The 22,465-nt window shown below is 41.4% G+C and overlaps 1 protein-coding gene across 1 annotated transcript in view; it reads right to left on the bottom strand.

Annotated features, from left to right (window-relative positions):
* LOC131688576 (sodium- and chloride-dependent glycine transporter 2-like) overlaps positions 1 to 22,465 on the bottom strand; it is a 34,887-nt gene that overhangs the window by 1,331 nt on the left and 11,091 nt on the right. Inside the window, exon 6 of the mRNA XM_058972926.1 lies at positions 12,494 to 12,667. Coding sequence (XP_058828909.1) covers positions 12,494 to 12,667 — 174 coding nt within the window. The remainder of the gene's footprint in view (positions 1 to 12,493; positions 12,668 to 22,465) is intronic.

Below are 22,465 nucleotides of genomic sequence, written 5' to 3'. Positions count from 1 at the left end.
TAGAAATTTTTCATAAGAGATTTTTCTAACTCGAAGAGGTTTGATGACCTTAAGGTTATAATCGAAATAAAAAAAAATGTAAAGTCCCCGTGGGCATTACCCTTCCCTATCTCCGTGGAGAAGCGTGGACTTTCTCGTGATCTCTACCACCCCTAAATTGTCTACGTGGTATATGAATAGCTCCGATCGGAATCAGAGTATGGTGTTGGTGAATACCGTAATATTTAAAATGTTAATTTGTTCATGCTCCAATAGATTTTCAAATCCAGCCTTATTCCAGATGTTTAGATAATGTTTAGTTTAGTTTAATTCGGTTAATTTAGATAGGAAGAAAACTTGCCGTTCACATAAATTGAATGAAATTTCATTAAGCTTTCTGTATCCTGCCGGGTGCCCAATAAATCACAAAAATACAGTGACCTGCAGCAGCTGCTACTATACGTACCGTATACGTTACGCAGAGTTTTTACAAAAAATTAAGAACAGTTACTACAGCGGAAGATAACGATGTAGATAAGGTCATCGGCAATAATTTGTGGCCTAAGTTCATGTTTTGGGAATTTCGTTTTTTTTCTACACTAGACCGGCCCAAGTGATTTTAATTTTTTTTAAACGAAACTAAAAACACTGAATTAATGTTCAAATCTATCCATTTTACCATTTTACCTTATAAAAAGAAAATGCAGAGAAAAATTAATAGTCGCCCATAAAACGTAAAAACAAATTCTGTTATTTTTATTTTCCGTTATATCTCAGAACAAGTTTTTTTGTAGTTGGGCCGTTCTTGCACTGAGCCCTTCATATCAGTTCGTCGCTGTTGTGCTATCTTATGACAAACGCCATTTTGGGGTAAACTGAGTTAGATATGCCACATTACTCGTCTAACGAATCTCTACAAGATGGCGTTTCCAGAATTTTGAAATTTTGCTTGGTTACTGAAATATAGCAAGAAAAGTGATTAGAAATTGTGAGTTTTTTGCTTCAAATCATTATATCTTGGGATTGGCTCAAGTTATAATAAAATTGTAGTTGCTTTTATGTGTAAAAATGTCGTAGGAACACAATGGCATAATAATTTTCAAAAGAAAAATACATGTATTGGGAGAAAAACGCAGTTTTAGCTTTAAACTGGAAATATTGCCTATTTGGCAACACTGTAACTAAAAATAACTATTTTTTCTAGATTTCCTGACTCATTTCCTTCAAAATGCATTTAACCGATTGTTTATAGACCAAATGAAGCCAAAGATATGAATTAAAGTTCATAATTGGTGATTTTTTTCTTTGTTACTCTGTTTTAATTGCCGCAAGGTTCTACTGTATCGATTTTGTTGGCTATTTTCGGCAAATTTGAGACTAAGAGAAACGAAAGCAATGAAATTGAAAGACGGATAGGTATTCTAGAGCGAATCAGTTATAAACTTAGAACGGAAAACTAGAACTAGGCAGGCTCATATGGGCATGATCGAAAGGAAATGTGAAGAATTTTTTGCCTTCTGCAGAGTAGGAGTTGGGCGTTTTACCCAAGTCTACCGCATGGTCTATGGTAGAACATAACTCATCATCATGTTTTAGCCGGCGTCGGCGGTAAAACATGATGATGAGTTATGTTCTACCATAGACCATGCGGTAGACTTGGGTGAAACGCCCAACTCCTACTCTGCAGAAGGCAAAAAATTCTTCACATTTCCTTTCGATCATGCCCATATGAGCCTGCCTAGTTCTAGTTTTCCGTTCTAAGTTTATAACTGATTCGCTCTAGAATACCTATCCGTCTTTCAATTTCATTGCTTTCGTTTCTCTTAGTCTCAAATTTGCAGAAAATAGCCAACAAAATCGATACGGTGATTTTTTCTTTGGAAAATTTTCCATGCAAGATTATGACACGTCATACAAATTTTTTCATCAATACACACCTATGACACGTGTGAGTGCGACTTTTGTTTATATTTTTAGTGAAAACTCGCAACATGGTCAACCGATCTTCGTAATATTTGAGAGATTAGTACAGAATAGGTAGAAGCATCAATTGTCTTCTCTGAATTGTTTCTACCATTTATAAGTTTCATGATATTCAATCTCAAACTTTAAAAATCGTTTTTCTCGAAATGTGCAAAATGGCGCTTGTCATAAGATAGCACAACAGCGACGAGTTATGTACATGATGCGACCGATCCTGGATGTTCCGCAAAACGATTCCGATGCCGATTCCGGCGATACAATATTATTTCTCAAAATATTGAACAAGCGACTGTTCCCAAAGTTTTGTTATGTTCTAGAAAGCTTATATAAAATCCCATCTAAAAAGATATTAATACTCTGATTCACATACTGACCCTGGATGCTACGTGAAAATCATCCGGAAGATCTGGAACATTCCTAAAGCTTGCAAATACATGAATCTAGTTCTAGAGTTCTGAAGTTTTTTCGAAAACGTTTGTTCACGTTGCATTGGCATAAATTCGAGGGAAAAATTGATCCTAAAATGACAATCCGGAACATTCGCTGAACTGTTTAATTCATAAAGTTGGTCTTAGAATCAGGTGTTCTAGTGTTTCTTAGATTCTTATTTGAATGATTTCGTGCTTATGACCTACACGCTACATAATGACCTTCCGGAAAATCTGGACCATCCGTGAAACTGGTCGATTCATGAACTTTGTTTTAGAGCTCAGAGATTTTTGGGAATATCATTCGAGATTTTTGGGAATATCATTTGCACAAATTCGTACTTGTGACTGGGATAGAGACTCTATTAATAACGCAGTGAACTTCCGGAAGATCAGGAATTGACTCTGGAAGTCTGCGGTTTTTCGAAAGTAATTCGTATTTGTGGCCGGAACAAAGACCCTACTTGTGAACTGGCCAATTCGACGCCGGATCATCTGAAAGGCAATGGGTCCCTGTTTCAGTCATAACGACGAATTTATGAATTTTAGTTGAGATTTTATCTAAGCTTTCAAGCATCTTGCAAATTTTTGGGATCAGTTTCACTGATTGACCACATTGTCGTTTGTTCAATATTATGAGAAATACTATTATACCGCCAGGATTGGCATCGGAATTGTAATCCGGAACATCCAAGATCGGCTGTATCACATACAAATTTGATGTACACATTCTCATTTTTGTTTTGTTTATGTGTATTATTAGTATTCTGTTAATAAACCCTGGATTTATGATGACGCATCTGCATACATCTATGTATAATAAGGATTGTTTAAAAGTGCCACTATTTTCGTTTGTACTGTTTCAAGTGGGGTCCAAATAAAGCAAAAAAACATATTATTTTCACAGTAGTGCAACTATTGGTACCCCACTACTATGGGAACCACAACCCTACTTATCTTTTATTTATAACGGTATCCAAGCAGCTTACAAGATGATACACACTGCCACTGCTCTGCTGGTAGTACAACTGTTAATGCACATACACAAAAGAAAAAAAAATTCAAAGCCTCGAGAGGCAGAGAAAGCTCCGGATAACTTTGAAAGCAGATTAGCTAGCTTTGCTTTACTGTGCTACACTGCACGGACTGAAAAAACGTCTAAATGCATTGAGAGTTACTGTGCGAATGATCCAAAACTTGCTTTTTAATAATCTAATCGTGTATCATTATTTAACATATTTCTTTACTACGAGAAAAATATTGTTTAAACTTCACTATATTAACTGATGCATAATCTTCTAAATGAAGAAAATCAAAAATGAGATAATGATAGCTCTGCATAAATAATATCGTCAGCTACATTTGACTTTTGCCAGGTTTGAAATATGTAACAATAGCAAAAATAAATTTCCAATCATAATGTAAAGGATGCTGCGATTGAAACTTTAAACTCGTTTATCTCGATATCAATATTTTGTCACTTAGTCCGGTCTGACTTAACACCGACCATTTAAAAAAATGTTTTTTCTTTTACAATTTTATATCAAAGCTGTTCTCATATCCTTGCAATAAGTTTTCAGAGTCTTGTGACGAAATATGCTGAATAAATAGTACACAATTAGATAAAAACGTGCAAGCTTTGGATAAATATTAGCATGAAGATCATATTTTCAAACAGCACTCTATCTCGAAATGCATACGACCTACAATGTTTGCTTCTTCAGAAGATATAATACTTAGACTTAAAACTTTCTTGAAGACACCATACTTGTTTCTAGCTTCATTAAAAAGTTGACAGCAGCGTCGCCCCAGCGACTGCATTCCGAACTAGTTTGATGCAATCAAATAAAGCGCTAAGTGTTTGAGTGGCACTCACCTTCAAGAATGACTATTTGGGCCAAAATGTCAACGTACAGCGCAATCCAACTAAAACTATCAAGTTCACCGATATGTAAGTTTCAACCAAACACTTCTAGATGCCGAGCTGATTGACTACTTATTCGTAAAACCTCGGAAAACGAATGAAAAATCTCGAGTTTCCTTCAGATACAATGTGGGGTTACTCTCCTTTGGATACCCGATAGTGCTTTGATTGCAAACAGCAAAAAATAATCTTCAAATTTCTCAAATGACAATCTACATGAATTGCTTAGAAGTATTAAACAATGCATGTTTAATGTACGGACAATTTTTGGCATCGATTTTGCAAGATATGTTTATTTGGTGGTTGGGGTCAAAGAGAATAGGGAAAGAGACGAATAGAGTGAAGCCACAAATACTTTATTAAGCAGACCAGTCGTGCAATGTAAATAAACATTACTCATGCCTGAGTTGGAGGAGATAAGCATTGTACATCTATTAAAAAAGAAATTTCAATTTCGTCAGAATTTGGTTCAATCGTGATTGTGAGGTGCATTCTAGAGTATATGTATGAGTAAAAACAAGCTTTAGAATTATTTCATCTCTTTGTTTCGAAATGCGCATCGTTTGATAAACAAATCCAACGATCGACATACGGTTTGTTTTCAAAATATAATAGGAGTCATGTAAAGTGCTGCCTGTGGAAGCGGTTGCCAAAATTCTAGTGTTGAAATCATCATAAAGGGAGTGTTGCCGTTTTGACTGATTTTCACTCTTCGTCTCTTTCACTATTCTCTTTGGTTGGGGTAAGTTGGCGGAGTCCCCTTTTCTTTGTTTTCATGATCCGTATGGCGCTGTCTGTCGTTGTGTACATCAACTAATGTGAAACACATTTTCCAGTTTGTTTATGTTTCATAACATTTTGTTTTGTAGAAATTGTGGGCAATATTGTGTTTTCGAATATACCAAGTAAATTTTCTTAATTTAAAATATTTTGTGTTATTTAAGATGAATTTCAATCTTCCGATAGTACGTGCAATAAGCTTTCAGTATCCGTGTAGATATTACACCTATTCACAACCAAAAGCTGTTTTTAAATATTTTTTTTTTATAAAATATGCAGATGGGGTAAGTTGGTGCTAACGCACGCGGTGCATGTTGGCGGTACTATTTACAGTGTAAAAATAGTCATCAAATATTTTTATTTCTGGTAATCTTACAAAGTAAAAGAATCTTTTTCTTGTGTATCTCGTCAATGCATGGGACATTTAAGTAATTGTCTAGTTTAGAGAGTTTAGTGATAGAGGTCCAATTTTAACGCGTTTTTTTGCTAAAAGGGTGTATTTTCACGTAAATAGACCGAATCCGAGAGCGGAAATGTAAAATTGTTAACCAAAGTTCGGTAAACTGAAAAAATAAGCTGTGCTTAATAACATTCATACCAATGACAGTGCTTTAACAAGTGAGCTTATGCTGCGGAACTAGTGTGATGCGGCTGGGCCGCATATCCGAGGTCAAGGATCCGAAGCGGTGCAATGCCGCTAAGGTTCCGTTGGACAAGGCTTTGATCAACCCGTGGCCGGAGTTATAAACAAACCTGCGATCCTCTCGTTTCCCCAGTTTACTCAAACGAAGGGATTATAGCTATAGTTAAAAGTGCACAGTCCACCAGCGTAGCCACATTGGTCAACCGAACACTGACTATCAAATTCGGTTTATTTAGGTTAAAATACACCGTTTTGGCAAAAATCCGCATTAAAATTGGACCTATATCACTAATGTCTCTAAACTAGACAATTACTGACATTTATTTTGGCCAATCACCTGAAGAATGTTGAAATTTCATAAGGACCCATACACTCCACACATATCGCCAACTTACTCCGAGGCCGGGGTAAGTTGGCGGGTTTTCCGCCCCATATATTTTTGTCTATAAAAAACAAAGACAAAGCAAAACAATACTAAAAAATTCAGAGATGTTACCAACACTTTGTCTTTTATGCAACGTGTTCTATTTTAAACTATCCACCTATATCAAAGTATGTAGTATAAAAAATGAGAACTGAAAACACCACCATCTAGCCCCGGTCTCCCCCTATAATGAAATTTATTTAGTTTTAAGCTTTCAGTTGAGCTGTTAGACTGGGATAATAGTCACGGCAAGCCTCATTAAAAATAAACGCATTTTGCGGAAATAGTTATAACTTTGATTATTATTATGTTCTCAAACTGATTTTATGATTTAAACATTGTACTACGCTAGACGTATGCAAAATATTCAATAAAAATATAAATTTTTCTCTATTTTTCGGCACCTCAACATATATTACCCCTTAAAATGTTAGTTTAGTTCATAAATAAACATAACATTTTTATGCGTTTAATAGGGGAACTGTGGGTAAGACGGACAGGTGGAGTAAGATGGACACATGGCTATTTTAGGCATATAACTTTTAAAATTCAAATGATTTGTATGTGTAGGCCCTATAATTATGGATAACTTGGTATTATAAAATACTCAATATGCCTTGACTACTACTAAACGTGTACAATTTAAGTAAACATTAACAATCAGTAGTGCATCTTCGTACGGATGTAATTCTCAAGTCTCTGATTTTAAGGTTTATTGCACAAAAAAAAATAATTCTTTCGCGGATTTTTTCTTTTATTTCAACTCTTAAGTGACAACTCCGTAGGATAAAATAGCTAAGTTGATTTATGAGTGAATAAGTGCAATTAGTTAAAAAATATGTGTGTTTGAAGGACAAGACGGACAGTCTTCATTATTTCGGTTGATTCATCCTTATAGGAAAATGTCTCGCATATAGAAACGAAAATCTAACCTTTAAATGTGAAACAACCTCCAGTCAGTTGAAGTCTAGACTGATCTGACATTCAGTAGACTGCAGGATGTTGTACATGAATGTAACAGAGGCTAAATACGGAAATCCTACAACCTGGAAAAGGTAGACGACTTCGTGCAGGTCCCGCACTTTGGCTGTGTGCAATTGAGGAACAGATATTACCAATGACACTTTAATATATAACTTACCATTTTTACATAATACGTGATCATTGGGAGTGATTGCATAGCTCTCTATGACAACGGCAAAATCGATATTAGACAATACAGCATTTGCTTCAATGGACCCCGAAACATAAATTTTCGTCTCAAATTGTGCATATACACTAAGAAGAACCACAATTTGTTCAAAAACATCCATTAGAAACAGTAAATGGTGCTACTTTGTATTGTGGTCAACATATCTCCAACGTGTCCGTCTTACCCCCATCATATGTCCGTTTCACCCGCAGTCTGAAAAAAGTGCAGATATTTCTTCGCTTTCTATTTCTTTAAAAAAGATACTTATTGATTTTTGAAACATAAATTCACTCGACGCTCGAAAACCAACATATAGAACTACAAAATAGAATATTACGTGTTGGCCAAAACATGCTTTTTCCATATATTATTTGTTTATATTCTTAACATGTCCGTCTTGCCCCTAGTTCACCTATATTTTTGATACTCTGTACGTCCATCAAGTTTGACAGAGCTAACCAGTTTTTTTTTAATTTCTATCAATGTTAATAGGTTTATTCAATGACCTATTTTCTGCTGGACTCGATTCATTACAACGCACAGTGGGACCATTCATAAATTACGTAACGCGAAAATTGTCCAAAATTGACTCCCCCCTCCCCCCATGTAACAAATTGTCACAAATTTCTCTATCCCCCCCTCCCCTATTACGTAACAAATTCCTCAAAAAATTTTTTTTTTGTTCAGTAGAAACATGTTACGTAACGATCTAGCCTACTCCCCTCCCCCATATGTAACAACATGTCACAACTTCTCGTAACCCCCATCCCCCTAAACGCGTTACGTAATTTATGAATGGTCCCAGTGTTTTAAAACGTCGTTTTCGTGCTCAAAATTAATAGCGTCTAAACCGTTGACCTTAGAGGTATAGTTTGTTCGGAGAAGTTGTTGTTCTTATGATTGCGCATCCACTGAAGGTTACCGTTCTGTGATTAATTCACCTATAAGTGATATACGAAATTTATTTTCCGAACTAATTGAGATTACTACAAAAGAAATTGCTGAGGACACTATATGAGAGGCTGAGAGCAAGAGTGGGTTAAAAATTCGCTGCGAGCAAAAGCGGTATACGTTTTATTTAGAGCAAAACCGGTTTAAGTACCAGTCAGAGCAGAAATGGGATAAAAAAAACCTTTGCGCAAAAGTGGGTTAAAAAGATATACCACTTTTGCCCTGAGAGGATATATATTCCATTTTTATTCTAAGAATGTTTTCATAAATGATTTATCACCAATCAGGGAAAACCATCATCAATATGGGTATCATTTGAAAGGAGGTGGTTAATAGATATGGGAAATCGATAATTACGGCATTTTGAATTCCAAGATGGCGACTTCCGGTTACCACAAAATAGTGAGAACCACCATCAATATGGGTGTCATTTGAAAGGGGATGGTGAGCAGACACCGAAAATTGACCACCACCGCCATTTTGAAATCCAAGATGGCGACTTCCGGTTACCACAAAATAGTGAGAACCACCATCAATATGGGTGTCATTTGAAAGGGGATGGTGAGCAGACACCGAAAATTGACCACCACCGCCATTTTGAAATCCAAGATGGCGACTCCCGGTTACCACAAAATAGTGAGAACCACCATCAATATGGGTGTCATTTGAAAGGGGATGGTGAGCAAACACCGAAAATTGACCACCACCGCCATTTTGAAATCCAAGATGGCGACTTCCGGTTACCACAAAATAGTGAGAACCACCATCAATATAGGTGTCATTTGAAAGGGGATGGTGAGCAGACACCGAAAATTGACCACCATCGCCATTTTGAAATCCAAGATGGCGACTTCCGGTTACCACAAAATAGTGAGAACCACTATCAATATGGGTGTTATTTGAAAGGAGAGTGAGCAGACACCGTAAATTGACCATTACCGCCATTTTGAAATCCAAGATGGCGACTTCCGGTTACCACAAAATAATGAGAAACACCATCAATATGGGTGCAATTTGAAAGGGGATGGTGAGCAGACACCAAAAATTGTCCATTACCGCCATTCTGAAATCCACGATGGCGACTTCCGGTTACCACAAAATAGTGAGAACCACTATCAATATGGGTGTCATTTGAAAGGAGATAGTGAGCAAACACCGAAAATTGACCATCACCGCCATTTTTAAATCCATGATGGCGACTTCCGGTTACCACAAAATAATGAGAACCACCATCAATATGGGTGTCATTTGAAAAGGAATGGTGAGCAGACACCGAAAATTGACCACCACCGCCATTTTGAAATCCAAGATGGCGACTTCCGGTTACCACAAAATAGTGAGAACCACTATCAATATGGGTGTCATTTGAAAGGAGATAGTGAGCAGACACCGAAAATTGACCATTACCGCCATTTTGAATTCTAAGATGGTGACTTCCGGTTACAACAAAATAATGAGAACCACCATCAATATGGGTGTCATTTGAAAGGGGATGGTGAGCAGACACCGAAAATTGACCACCACAGCCATTTTGAAATCCAAGATGGCGACTTCCGGTTACCACAAAATAGTGAGAACCACCATCAATATGGGTGTCATTTGAAAGGGGATGGTGAGCAGACACCGAAAATTGACCACAACCGCCATTTTGAAATCCAAGATGGCGACTTCCGGTTACCACAAAATAGTGAGAACCACCATCAATATGGGTGTCATTTGAAAGGGGATGGTGAGCAGACACCGAAAATTGACCTTCACCGCCATTTTGAAATCCAAGATGGCGACTTCCGGTTACCACAATATAGTGAGAACCACCATCAATATGGGTGTCATTTGAAAAGGGGTGTCAGTAGATATCGGAAATTGATTATTACGTAATTTTGAAATCCATGATGGCGACTTTCAGTTACCACAAAATAGTGAGAACCACCATCAATATGGGTGTCATTTAAAAAGGGTCAGTAGACATCGGAAATCGATTGTTACGCCATTTTGAAATCCAAGATGGCGACTTCCGGTAACCACAAAGTAGAGAGAACCATCATCAATATGGGTATAATTTGAAAGCGGGTGTCAGTAAATATCGGAAATTGATTACGTCATTTTGAAATCCAAGATAGCGATTTCCGGTTACCACAAAATAGTGAGAACCACCATCAATATGGATGTCATTTGAAAGAGGATGATCAGCAGACACCGAAAATTGATCATTACCGCCATTTTGAAATCCAAGATGGCGACTCCCGATTACCATAATATAGTGAGAACCACTATCAATATGGGTGTCATTTTATAGGGGATGGTCAGCAAACACCAAAAATTCACCATCACCGCCATTTTAAAATCCAAGATGGCGACTTCCGGTTACCATAAAATAGTGAGAACCACCATCAATATGGGTGTCATTTGAAAGGAGGTGGTTAGCAGACACCGAATATTGATCATTACCGCCATTTTGAAATCCAAGATGGCGACTTCCGGTTACCGCAAAAAACTTTGTGGAAGATTCCAAGCAGATACAAGAATGTCTAAAAAAGTTATCATGAAAAAACTAATTTTAAGGGGTCTTCCATATAATATGTTCCGTAACTCGTAAACTATTGAAGCTAGGTATATTGAGAGGCTGAGAGTAAGAGTGGGTTAAAATTAAACACATATTTTTGCTGAACATAGTTACTTCCTATCTGTTGAATTTAAAAAGATATTCCAAATTTTACGATATTTTGGGGGTAACTTCCACCTTAAATAATTCGTCAAGGAGCAAAAAGGAGCAAACAACATCATAACATACTGAAAGTACTAGCTTTTTACTTTCATATAATGGCCCGATTGTTAGTCGACGCGATTCTCCCCGAGTGTTATGTTCAATACAATATGCCATCGCAGTGGTATAAAATGAAATATTCAAGCGCACTGCGACAAACAGCTTCATGTTTTATGTTAAATTGCATAGAACACGGTCGTCTATAACATGCAATGCATATGGTTTGCCTTTCAAAAATCAAATTGCAGTTTTGGATGTGTTTAATAATGTCGATATTTGCATTATAAATTAGATAAATAAATTTATTTTTAATAATCGTTTTCTACGTCATCTTCAAAGTTTCTTCTTCCGCTAAAAGAGCTTTGGCGTCTTCTAAAAATCGTTTTATACTTTTGTTGGCCATCCCCGAGCCTCAGTCACGACAGAATCCACATTGTGAACAGGTGACGTTAATCAAGCTCCATTATAATTGTCACGAAAGACATTAATAAACCTTCTGGTAGGATTTTCATAATTTTTCCAAGCTTACCAGTATCCACTGATTGCTTAAATTTCACGTGACACACTTCTCGAACGCACGATATGCTACGTTTCATACTTTGATCATGATTGTGGTCAAAGTTCTCTTTTCCTTTTTTTGGACATCGATGAATATGTTTCATGCAATTTACCATGAAAAGATGAAGCTGCTTATTGCAGTGCGCTTGAATATTTCATTTTAAACCACTGCGATGGGATATTGTATTGAACATAACACTCGGGGAGAATCGCGTCGACTAACAATCGGGCTTTTTTGTGAAAGTAAAAAGCTAGTACTTTCAGTATGTTATGATGTTGTTTGCTCCTTTTTGCTCCTTAACGAATGGTTTAAGGTGGAAGTTACCCCAAAAATATCGTAAAGTTTGGAATATCTTTTTAAATTCAACAGATAGGAAGTAAAAATATGTGTTTCGATACCGCAAACAACTTTGTGGAATATTCGAAGAAGATACGAGAATGTCTAAAAAAGTTATCATGAAAAAACTAATTTTAAGGGGTCTTCCATATAATATGTTCCATAACTCGTAAACTATTGAAGCTAGGTATATAGTGTCTTCAGAAATTTCTTTTGTAGTAACATTTTCTACAACTTTGTCGAAGACACAAAGTCTCTATCTCAATTAGTTCGGAAAATAAATTTCGTATATCACTTATAGGTAAATTAATCACAGAACGGTAACCTCCTGTGGATGTGCAATCATAAGAACAACAACTTCTCCGAACAAACTATACCTCTAAGGTCAACGGTTTAGACGCTATTAATTTTGAGCACGAAAACGACGTTTTAAAACACTGTGCAACGCTTATATTTGGCCAACGCCAATTCCACATATGATCAAATAAACGTTGTAAAACAACCAATTTCTGTGCCTAAACCTAGCTTACCTGCGTTATCGGTTGGCCACTGGTATCGGATATAATTTTATATAAGCCCGTTATCACCACTACTGCCATAGGTAAGAGCCCTATTGCCCAACCAACAATGTCGGCCCATTCCGGATAGGAGTACTTTCCATACGATACCGGCTTATACTGGATCCAATTGAAACAAAGAATAAACTGGAAAGATAAGATCAGATTAGTTTATGTTTTTAAAAAACACGAAAGAAATCATAAATAAGTAAGCCCAAATATAATTTCCATCATTAAATTCCACTCCGTCTGTATCGACAGATTCGTATATTGAATCGGGAAGAGTTTGCTCGTCGGATCCAACCTTTTCTACCAACCACTGTAATACCACTCTTTCATAGATTTGTAAAATTAAAGTTGACTTTACCCAAATCGTTTCCCAAAATTGCCCCAAAACACATATGGTTCTTAGAAGGAGGTAAAAAGAGGTGCACTCACCTTAATGATGTTGGCCGTCATCATGTGACCCCGGGAATTGCTTGAGAGCTGCCTATTCCAGAACACCGTCACTGGTTTATTTATCCTAAGCGAATTAGTCATTCCTCACAAATACACAGCGCTCTTCCGCGACTAGATGGTTCGCCGACACAACATATTCGATCCGAGAAATTTCACAATAACCGCTCCGTTGCCGCAAATGAATCTGCTGCTTTGCCGTTGCATTGGTAGTGGCGGTTGTTTCCCCACCGTTTTCCACCCGCGCTGTGGTTGCTTTCCCGGGCAGTCTGAACAATTGAGGTCTGTAATATTGTCTTCTTTGCAGATTTCGATCGCCTTGTTCGGAAACTTGATCACGTACTCGGTGGACCAAACCGGTTCTCCTCAGGATTTGGCCAGCCGCACCGGACTCTGGCTGTTGCGATCGAACCGAAATGTCGTGGTGATTGTTGCCACTACGAGTATTGCCGACCTGGGAAGAGCCGGACTGCACGGACTTTCCTCTCGGGACCGGGCCGACGTCGCCGAGGGATGATTATTGGATGCTCCCGAATAGTTGTTGCCGTCTTTCTCTTGATTTTACCGGCGAACTCGTTGGAACCTAGCATCCGCACGGCAGCGTGGTTTGCTCTTATATTTACTGCCGGCGCTGACCCTTGCGGCACTATTTTATACTCACGCCTCGTGACGATGGGGATGTTTTACTTATCTCCTGCCTATGATGGTACGGATGCGAGAGTGGTATCTTCGGTGTTAACGGTATCGCATGTGTTCCCGGTGACTGCTGATAGCACGACGGTCCTCCTTTTTTTCCGTCCGCAGGATCAGCCTCCGTTTGCTCGTACCTGCCTTCTTTTCGATTGAACGCTCACCTCTCTACTGACTTTTCTCCACGTTTTTTTCCTTTTTTGTACCTTTTTGACGTTTTAGCCTACGTCCGGTTTTTGTTGCCAGACAAATTTGTTTTTGTCAAGCGAGTGTTTTACTTGCACACCTTCTTCTGTCGGGTATGCCGTGCACGCTTATCATAATTACCTCAATGAACCATAATTTAATTTTATAATTTAATTCAATATGCACATTATCTTAACCATTATGTGCAAACATAACATAACATTACCAAAGCGGATGAATTTTTCATGCATCGTAGCTAGTGATGCATGAAAAATTCTAAAACTTTTCCTTACAAAAAGTCGGTCAGAGACGGTGGATCGCTCAGGAGACTTGCACGAACAACAGGTTCAACAAGTACAAACATAACGCAAATCCTAAACTGCAACCCTCTACGCTTGCTAAATCTTCATCTCATCTAAACTAATCCAATCACACACCAGCGAGTTCTGGCAAAATTTGCGATCACCAACACCAACAAATCTTTGGTAAAATTGTCTCCGACTGAGTTTTTATTCATGCTTCTCTGTACCTCCCCCACTTCGGCTCAACAGGCAAATAATCATTACTAATTTTAACACTAAACTAGTAGGATTATAATTAAATTACGAGAAGTTACAATTAACAGTGATAGTTTTCATAGTGTGGGGATTATAATTGCGCAGGAAAAGGGGTATTTAATTCCTAAACCGCCATGAGTCCGTAGCAAGGGTTTTACCGCGCCCAGAATCGCGTTTCTTTTGATTTTCATGACGGCCCCTGCCACAATTGAGTTCCCTCCGATCTTGTGGATCTTGTTAGTACTGGATCTGACCACAGTTTGACACCAATCCAGGAAATGGTTATTTTGATTCCGCGAAGCGTATTGTATTGAGTGGCTTTTTTATTTTGTCGTAGCTGGTGTTGCTCATAGCTGGTTAACTTATCCGAATTTATTCGTTCCGTCAGCGTTTTGATTCGTGAACTGTATCAGTTTCTCTCGCTCTGACAAACGGCTGACCCGCGGAGGCTTGCGTGTCGCAAACACTCGTACTTCGATTTCTCCCGTATCGAGAACGGCAAACGCTCGAACGTTTTGTAGGCAGCAGGAGTTGACAGGTTGTGAGGAGGGTATGGTGCTTGGCTTCGTCATGCTCGAAATCCCCGCTATGAGCGGTGTGTGTCCGTTGGTGATTCCGCTTCGCCACGGTCTACTGTGCTCAATTGTTGTCCTGGTTTCCCCTGCTCCATCCGCTGCATGGTTTTGCTCACTCCGAAAAATGCTCGCGCGCTTGCGCCAGTGACTGAGGTCTATAACTTGGTTTGATGTGTCACCATGAAGCAGCTTACCTATGAGATTGACTTTTGCTATGTCTGCGGAGTCCAGAGGGGTCCGCCTTCGTCGACCTGCACCCCTGTGCAACGGCTCAAGGTTTTCCCGAGACTCGCTCCGAAAGTTCCGTCTCTAGTTTGCGGTTGCCTGCTTTCCTTCCTGTTGCGCTCGCGTGCTCGCTGGTCGATTTCTCTCGTTCCGAAATGGCGCGCCTGCTGTGGGCTTCTGCTTTTTCGAAATGCGTTTTCTCTCGAATCGCTAACGGCGTGCCTGCTGAAGGCTTCTGATTCTCGACGTGTGTTTTCTCCCGAATCGCTAACGGCGTGCCTGCTGAAGGCTTCTGCTTCTCGACGTGCGTTTTCTCCCGATTCGCTAACGGCGTGCCTGCTGAAGGCTTCTGCTTCTCGACGTGTGTTTTCTCCCGATTCGCTAACGGCGTGCCTGCTGAAGGCTTCTGCTTCTCGTTGGTGGGAGTTCTGTACCGTCCTTCACGTCACGACCGCTCCTTACTGCGACTGAGAGTTGTCACGGGCCTTCCTAGACAGCTCCTCGAATCCATTTGACGCTGGCTGGTGTGCCATGGTGGGGAGGTAGTTTGAAAGAAGTTATTGCTCACCACACCATGACAGGGCACGATTTGTCCCGATCGGCTAACGGTATTTTTGGAGCACATTGCTCATGGTTAGCAGGCTGAAACCCGCCGACATAGCTGAGTAACTTTTCTCTAATCTGCCTTGATATCCTTCGCATGGTATCTGCCCTTTCTTCCTGTTGGCACATCCTCCAGCAAATATAGGTTGGCTCCGAGGGTTTCCTTTATGATGGCCGGTGTGAACTTCGGATCCAGTTTTTGGTTGACGTGGTCCGCCTTTGAGGACAGGCCGAATGTTCTTCGCCACACCAGGTCCCCCACCTTGAATGATACTGTTCGCTTACGGAAGTTGTAACGCTGCTTCGCCTTTTCGTGGTTGTTTTGTATGCGTTGTACAACGAACTGCTGAATTCGCCTGATCTTTGATAACCGCATGTCCTGTGCCACCTTCGGGTCATCGTGACTGTTTAGTTCTTGTTGTTTGTACAGATCCGTGTGGAGAATCAGGTCTCTGCCGAAATTTGCAGCGTGCGGACTTACGCCGGTCGCCTCATGTTTAGCACTGTTGATGGCCGCAGTGATTGCTGGGAGCTGCTCGTCCCATTCTCGGTGATCTCCATTTAACAGGGAACGAATACATGTTACTAGGACTCTGTTGACCCTTTCCGTGTTGTTGACCATTGGACAGTAGAACGCCGTTTTCATGTGGGCGATGTTGTGTCGTGACAGCAACGATTTAAATGCCATTGACTCGAATTGCTTCCCGTTGTCGGAGAGTACTATCCGCGGGCGTGAGAATTTCAAAAATACTTCCTTCTCCAGGAATTCCGTCATTTTCACCGAATCTGCGCTGCGCATTGGGTGCACGATGACATATTTCGTAATCCAGTCCACGATAACCAACATCACTGTGTTGCCTCGCTTCGATCTGGGCAACGGACCTACGAAGTCCATCGAAACCAGTTCCCATGGCATTCTAGCCGGCTTCAGCTTTCCCATTGTTGGCATCCTCTGTGTGTTCGGTGCTTTACTGGCCTTGCACGCGTCGCAATCTCGAATGTACTTGCTGATTTCCAGCTGCATTTTTGGCCAATAGAAATGAGATTGTATCTTCTGCCAAGTTTTGTGGAAACCAAGGTGTGCGGCTGTCGGGGAATCATGGAACCGCTTTATGACCTCGATCCGTTCCTCGCTTGGAACAACCTTCTTCCATCTGTGTGTCGTGTTTCCCATTTCATCCTTGCAAAGACAGTTCTTGTACAGCTCGTTTCCTGTCAATCGAAAGTCCGGGAAGTTATCACCGTTCTTTGCAACACGTTCTTGTAGGCTCTTATACCAGCCATCTTTGATTTCTTCCGTCGCGAATACCATGCTTGCAACGATCCTCGACAACGCATCCGGTACAACGTTAATGCTTCCCTTCCGGTATTTGATCTCAAAGTCATACGCGTTCAATCTTAATAGCCATCTACTCATTAGCGCCGTCGGGTTTTTCATCGACCTTAAGTAACTCAACGCTGCGTGATCACAGTACACTGTAAACCGTATGCCTTCAACGTATCCACGGAACTTTTCGATCGCGCGGATTACGGCCAAACATTCCCGCTCTGTCACGGAGTATTTCCTTTCGGATGAAGACAGCTTTTGAGAGAAATAGCAAATTGGATGCTCTTCCCCATCTATCTCCTGCGTCAGTACTGCGCCTATTGCCACATCGCTGGCGTCGCAAGCAATCGAAAACGGTTTCGTGTAATCTGGCATTGCCAATACCGGTGCCGACACCAACGCTGCTTTGAGTTTCAGGAAAGCTTGTTCAGCCTGTGAATTCCAACAGAATTTGCTTTTCGTTTTCGTTAGTTCCGTGATTGGAGCTGCGATTCTTGAGAAGTCCACGATGAATCGCCGGTACCAATTGCAAAGACCAAGGAATCTTTGCACTTCCTTTCTAGTCGATGGAGAAGGGAACTTAACGATGCTTTCGATTTTGTCCTCATCCACTTTCCAACCGTCTTCATTTAGGATGTAGCCGAGGTATTTGATTTCACGCCGGCAAAACTTCGATTTTTCCGTTGATATCGTCAAGTTTGCATGCCGTAACCGTTTGGCTACCTCCTCGAGCGTCTTTATGTGTTCCTCGAAAGTCCTGGAACAAATGATGATGTCATCCAGGTAGTGGAATACTTCAGGTTCCATATCTGCAAACAGTCGCGTCATCAACCGTGCTAGGGCTTGACTGGCCGTACACAGTCCAAATGGGACAACCTTAAATTGGAAGTGTCCTCTCGAAGGAACTGTAAACGCCGTCAGCGGTCTCGAATCCGGATGTAGCGGTAATTGCCAAAACGCATCCTTCAAATCTATCGACGAGATGTAATTGCAGCCGCCGAGATTATTTAGAATCGAGGAAATCTGAGGTATCGGATAGCCTTCATTCACCATCACGGAGTTCAAGTGTCTCGCATCCAAGCAGACGCGATGTTGTCCCGTTTTCTTTTTCACCGCCACTAGAGGGTTATTCCACGGTGAATACAGTGCATCTTCGATTACGTCCAACGAGATCATTCTGTCGATTTCTCGGTTTACCTCCTCCAGTACGTACGGGGACATTGGATAGTAGCGTTGCTTGCGTGGTGCTGCTTGTCCAACATCAATGCGGTGCTCATACATGGTAGTCCTGCCTATTTTTCCGTCTTTCGCCTTTGGAAACATATCAATCGTACGTTGAAGTTGTTGTTGTTGCTCGATGTTCAGCTTTTTCATGGACTCGTCTTCTTTCAGCTCAGTGTCCTGTACTTCGGTTTCCATTGTACAACAAATCGCCCTTACACCGAATTTTTCCCAGAAGTTCATTCCTAGGATCACACAGTCTGGAATGGTGGGTACTAGAAGCGCCGGAATTGTGTCATTTCGATTGTTGTATACTACGGGCAGTCGGGTGAAACTGCTGATCCTGTGCCGCGTGCCATCAGCTGTTTTGATACCACCTTCGACAGAGCCTATCCGCAACGATAGGTCTTCGACCAACTTTGCATATTTTCCTCCTAGAATCGAGCAATCCGCGCCGCTGTCGAGCAGTGCCGTTATTTTCCTTCCCATCACACTGATTACTGCGTGTGGCCGGTTGTCATGTCCATAATTGATGATAATGGAGTTGATGTTTTGAAATTCTGGAATGGTTGAGGGATTCTCGAATTGCTGCGGAAAATCATTTCCCTCTATTGTCTGTTCTCCGCTGTTCCGTTTCCCGCATCCGTTCTGCAAGAGAAACAGCTGCGCAGTGAATATCCTTTCCGCCCACATCTGTAACAGAATAATATCGCCTGTGGTTTTGGACAGTCCATGAACCGATGTCCTTCCTCGTCACAGTTCCAGCAAGTTAACACTAAACGCCGGTGATCAGCGGTGCTTTCGCCCTGTGCTTGCAGTGAGCGCTCCTCGCGTTTCGGTTCGTGTGCCGCTGGCAGTGTGAAAGGCACATGATGTGGCTGCTGCTGTTGCAGTGCATGCGACTGAAGCTGTCCGTGTCGTGTTTGACCTTGTTGTGGTTGCATGTACCGCCGATGCTGCTCCGATGGGTTTGTTTTTTGCGACGGTGGAAAGGTTGGTCTTTGTCCTCTTGCTGATAATTGCAATTTCATTTCACTGACCTGCTCCATTAGCTGATCTATTTTCAGTTGCCACGGATCTTCAGCATCCTGCGACTGAGTGGCCTCGTAGCTCGGGTATGGACACTCCATTGTACCATTCTCTCCTGACAGGTTCTCCATTTCTACCGCATGAACTCGACTGAATCGTGGTTGATATTGTGAGGTGTGTGTCGGCTTCGGTGTGACCGTTGGCGTTGCAAAGTTTGGTTCTAACAATGCACCGTGCGGTATGGGAAGACGCCGTTGCCTGCTTAAAAGCAATCTAGTTTCGTCATAGCTGATGCAAACCTCGACCATCTCCTGCAGTGTCCTTGGTCTTGCTGCCGTGACGATCGCCGCGTAATCCGCGTTCATGTTTTTCTTGACAATGAAAAACTTTTCCTCTTCCTGCATTGGTGGTTCTACAAAACGAAATAAAGCTGAGATGTCCCGATAATATTTGGCGAATGACTCATTGAGCCCTTGGAACCGAAAGCATGCCTCCAGCCGCAATATCTGCGCGTACCCGCTGGGTAAAAACTCCTTGCGAATCTCCTGCTTGAATGCCTCCCACGAGTTCAATCTGTGCTGCGTCATAGCTCGAGCATACCAATCAAGCGCGTCCTCCTGCAACAAATGCTTGATTGATGCCAGCAGCGTGTCATCGTTCATTCCTTCCGATCTGGCGAATGTTTCCACCCTATCCAGAAAAACATTCAGCGATGTGGTGTCTTTCTCCCCCCTGAACTTGAACGGCCAGTTATGCACTGCCTTCAGCATTCGCCTGTCTTCACTACGATCTTGTGTTGGTCTCGATTCCCGCCGCAGTAGATGACGTAATAAATCATCTCGAAGTCCGTCGAATTCTTCCCATGCGTTGCGACATCGATTGTGTCTGTTTGGGTTGCGCGTCTGTTCAGCCTCCTGCTGTGTTATTGGTGGTGGTGGCCAAATGACTTCCGCTGTGTCGATGTTGTTCAGATGCGACTGCTCTTGAACTTCGCTCGTTGCTCCTCTCCTCTTGCTGTTGTTTGCTAGATTTCCGGATTGGAATGGGGTGTAGTGCGAGCTCGCATCGAAACGTGCTCCGGTGAAATCCGGCCACGCCAAATCGCTGCCGTGTCCTGCTGAAAGTGGTGAGCTGGTTGGAGGTAACGAGGTGTGTTGCCTGCTATCGCTAGCACTTGTGGCCTTGTTTCTGCCCATCGGTACGCCTAACTGTTCTCTTCCTCCACCACTTCCGTCTACCACTCGGGTAACTGCTCTATTTAGTACACTGTTCACATCACATTCCATTACTTTAACCAACGTCTGAAGTGAACTGTGCGCTTCCGCGAACCCATCCGGAGGTTTCAAGATTGCTAACCGGAATCGATAATGTGCGATACGCGATCGAAGCTGTGCGAGCATTTCAATATTGACGTCTCTGAGAGCAACACTAACCTGCTTATGTAATTCGTAAATCTGGATTTGACACCTTTCCATGTTTACTGTGGGGCTTATAGCGTGCTCTGCGCTATCCCGTGTCACATTCCGTGCTGCATCCTCTCGGATTGCCTTATGCAAAAGTTGCACTTTCGTGCGATGAGTCTTTGATCCTAAGTTAACCACATGTCTCAAAGCCAATTCATACTCAATCTCTTCATCGATTAAGTGTGTGTAATCCATTATCTAAGATCGGTTTCACAAATCGAATTGCAAGCTTAAAAAATTCGAGTGAAATCTACACTAAAACTATCACAAGAATATAATCAAAACTCAATACTAACGGTAATGTATCTTAAATGTGGGGTTTTTAGTTGGGCGCCAATGTAAAATTAAAGTTGACTTTACCCAAATCGTTTCCCAAAATTGCCCCAAAACACATATGGTTCTTAGAAGGAGGTAAAAAGAGGTGCACTCACCTTAATGATGTTGGCCGTCATCATGTGACCCCGGGAATTGCTTGAGAGCTGCCTATTCCAGAACACCGTCACTGGTTTATTTATCCTAAGCGAATTAGTCATTCCTCACAAATACACAGCGCTCTTCCGCGACTAGATGGTTCGCCGACACAACATATTCGATCCGAGAAATTTCACAATAACCGCTCCGTTGCCGCAAATGAATCTGCTGCTTTGCCGTTGCATTGGTAGTGGCGGTTGTTTCCCCACCGTTTTCCACCCGCGCTGTGGTTGCTTTCCCGGGCAGTCTGAACAATTGAGGTCTGTAATATTGTCTTCTTTGCAGATTTCGATCGCCTTGTTCGGAAACTTGATCACGTACTCGGTGGACCAAACCGGTTCTCCTCAGGATTTGGCCAGCCGCACCGGACTCTGGCTGTTGCGATCGAACCGAAATGTCGTGGTGATTGTTGCCACTACGAGTATTGCCGACCTGGGAAGAGCCGGACTGCACGGACTTTCCTCTCGGGACCGGGCCGACGTCGCCGAGGGATGATTATTGGATGCTCCCGAATAGTTGTTGCCGTCTTTCTCTTGATTTTACCGGCGAACTCGTTGGAACCTAGCATCCGCACGGCAGCGTGGTTTGCTCTTATATTTACTGCCGGCGCTGACCCTTGCGGCACTATTTTATACTCACGCCTCGTGACGATGGGGATGTTTTACTTATCTCCTGCCTATGATGGTACGGATGCGAGAGTGGTATCTTCGGTGTTAACGGTATCGCATGTGTTCCCGGTGACTGCTGATAGCACGACGGTCCTCCTTTTTTTCCGTCCGCAGGATCAGCCTCCGTTTGCTCGTACCTGCCTTCTTTTCGATTGAACGCTCACCTCTCTACTGACTTTTCTCCATGTTTTTTTCCTTTTTTGTACCTTTTTGACGTTTTAGCCTACGTCCGGTTTTTGTTGCCAGACAAATTTGTTTTTGTCAAGCGAGTGTTTTACTTGCACACCTTCTTCTGTCGGGTATGCCGTGCACGCTTATCATAATTACCTCAATGAACCATAATTTAATTTTATAATTTAATTCAATATGCACATTATCTTAACCATTATGTGCAAACATAACAGATTTTAAATTTTATTTTGTTAGCATCACCCATTTGACAACGAACCGTCTTTGAGACACATAAAACCAATT

The sequence above is a fragment of the Topomyia yanbarensis genome, chromosome 3, assembly GCF_030247195.1.
Source record: "Topomyia yanbarensis strain Yona2022 chromosome 3, ASM3024719v1, whole genome shotgun sequence".
Classification (NCBI taxonomy): domain Eukaryota; kingdom Metazoa; phylum Arthropoda; class Insecta; order Diptera; family Culicidae; genus Topomyia; species Topomyia yanbarensis.
This window is presented reverse-complemented; position numbering and strand designations above follow the sequence as displayed.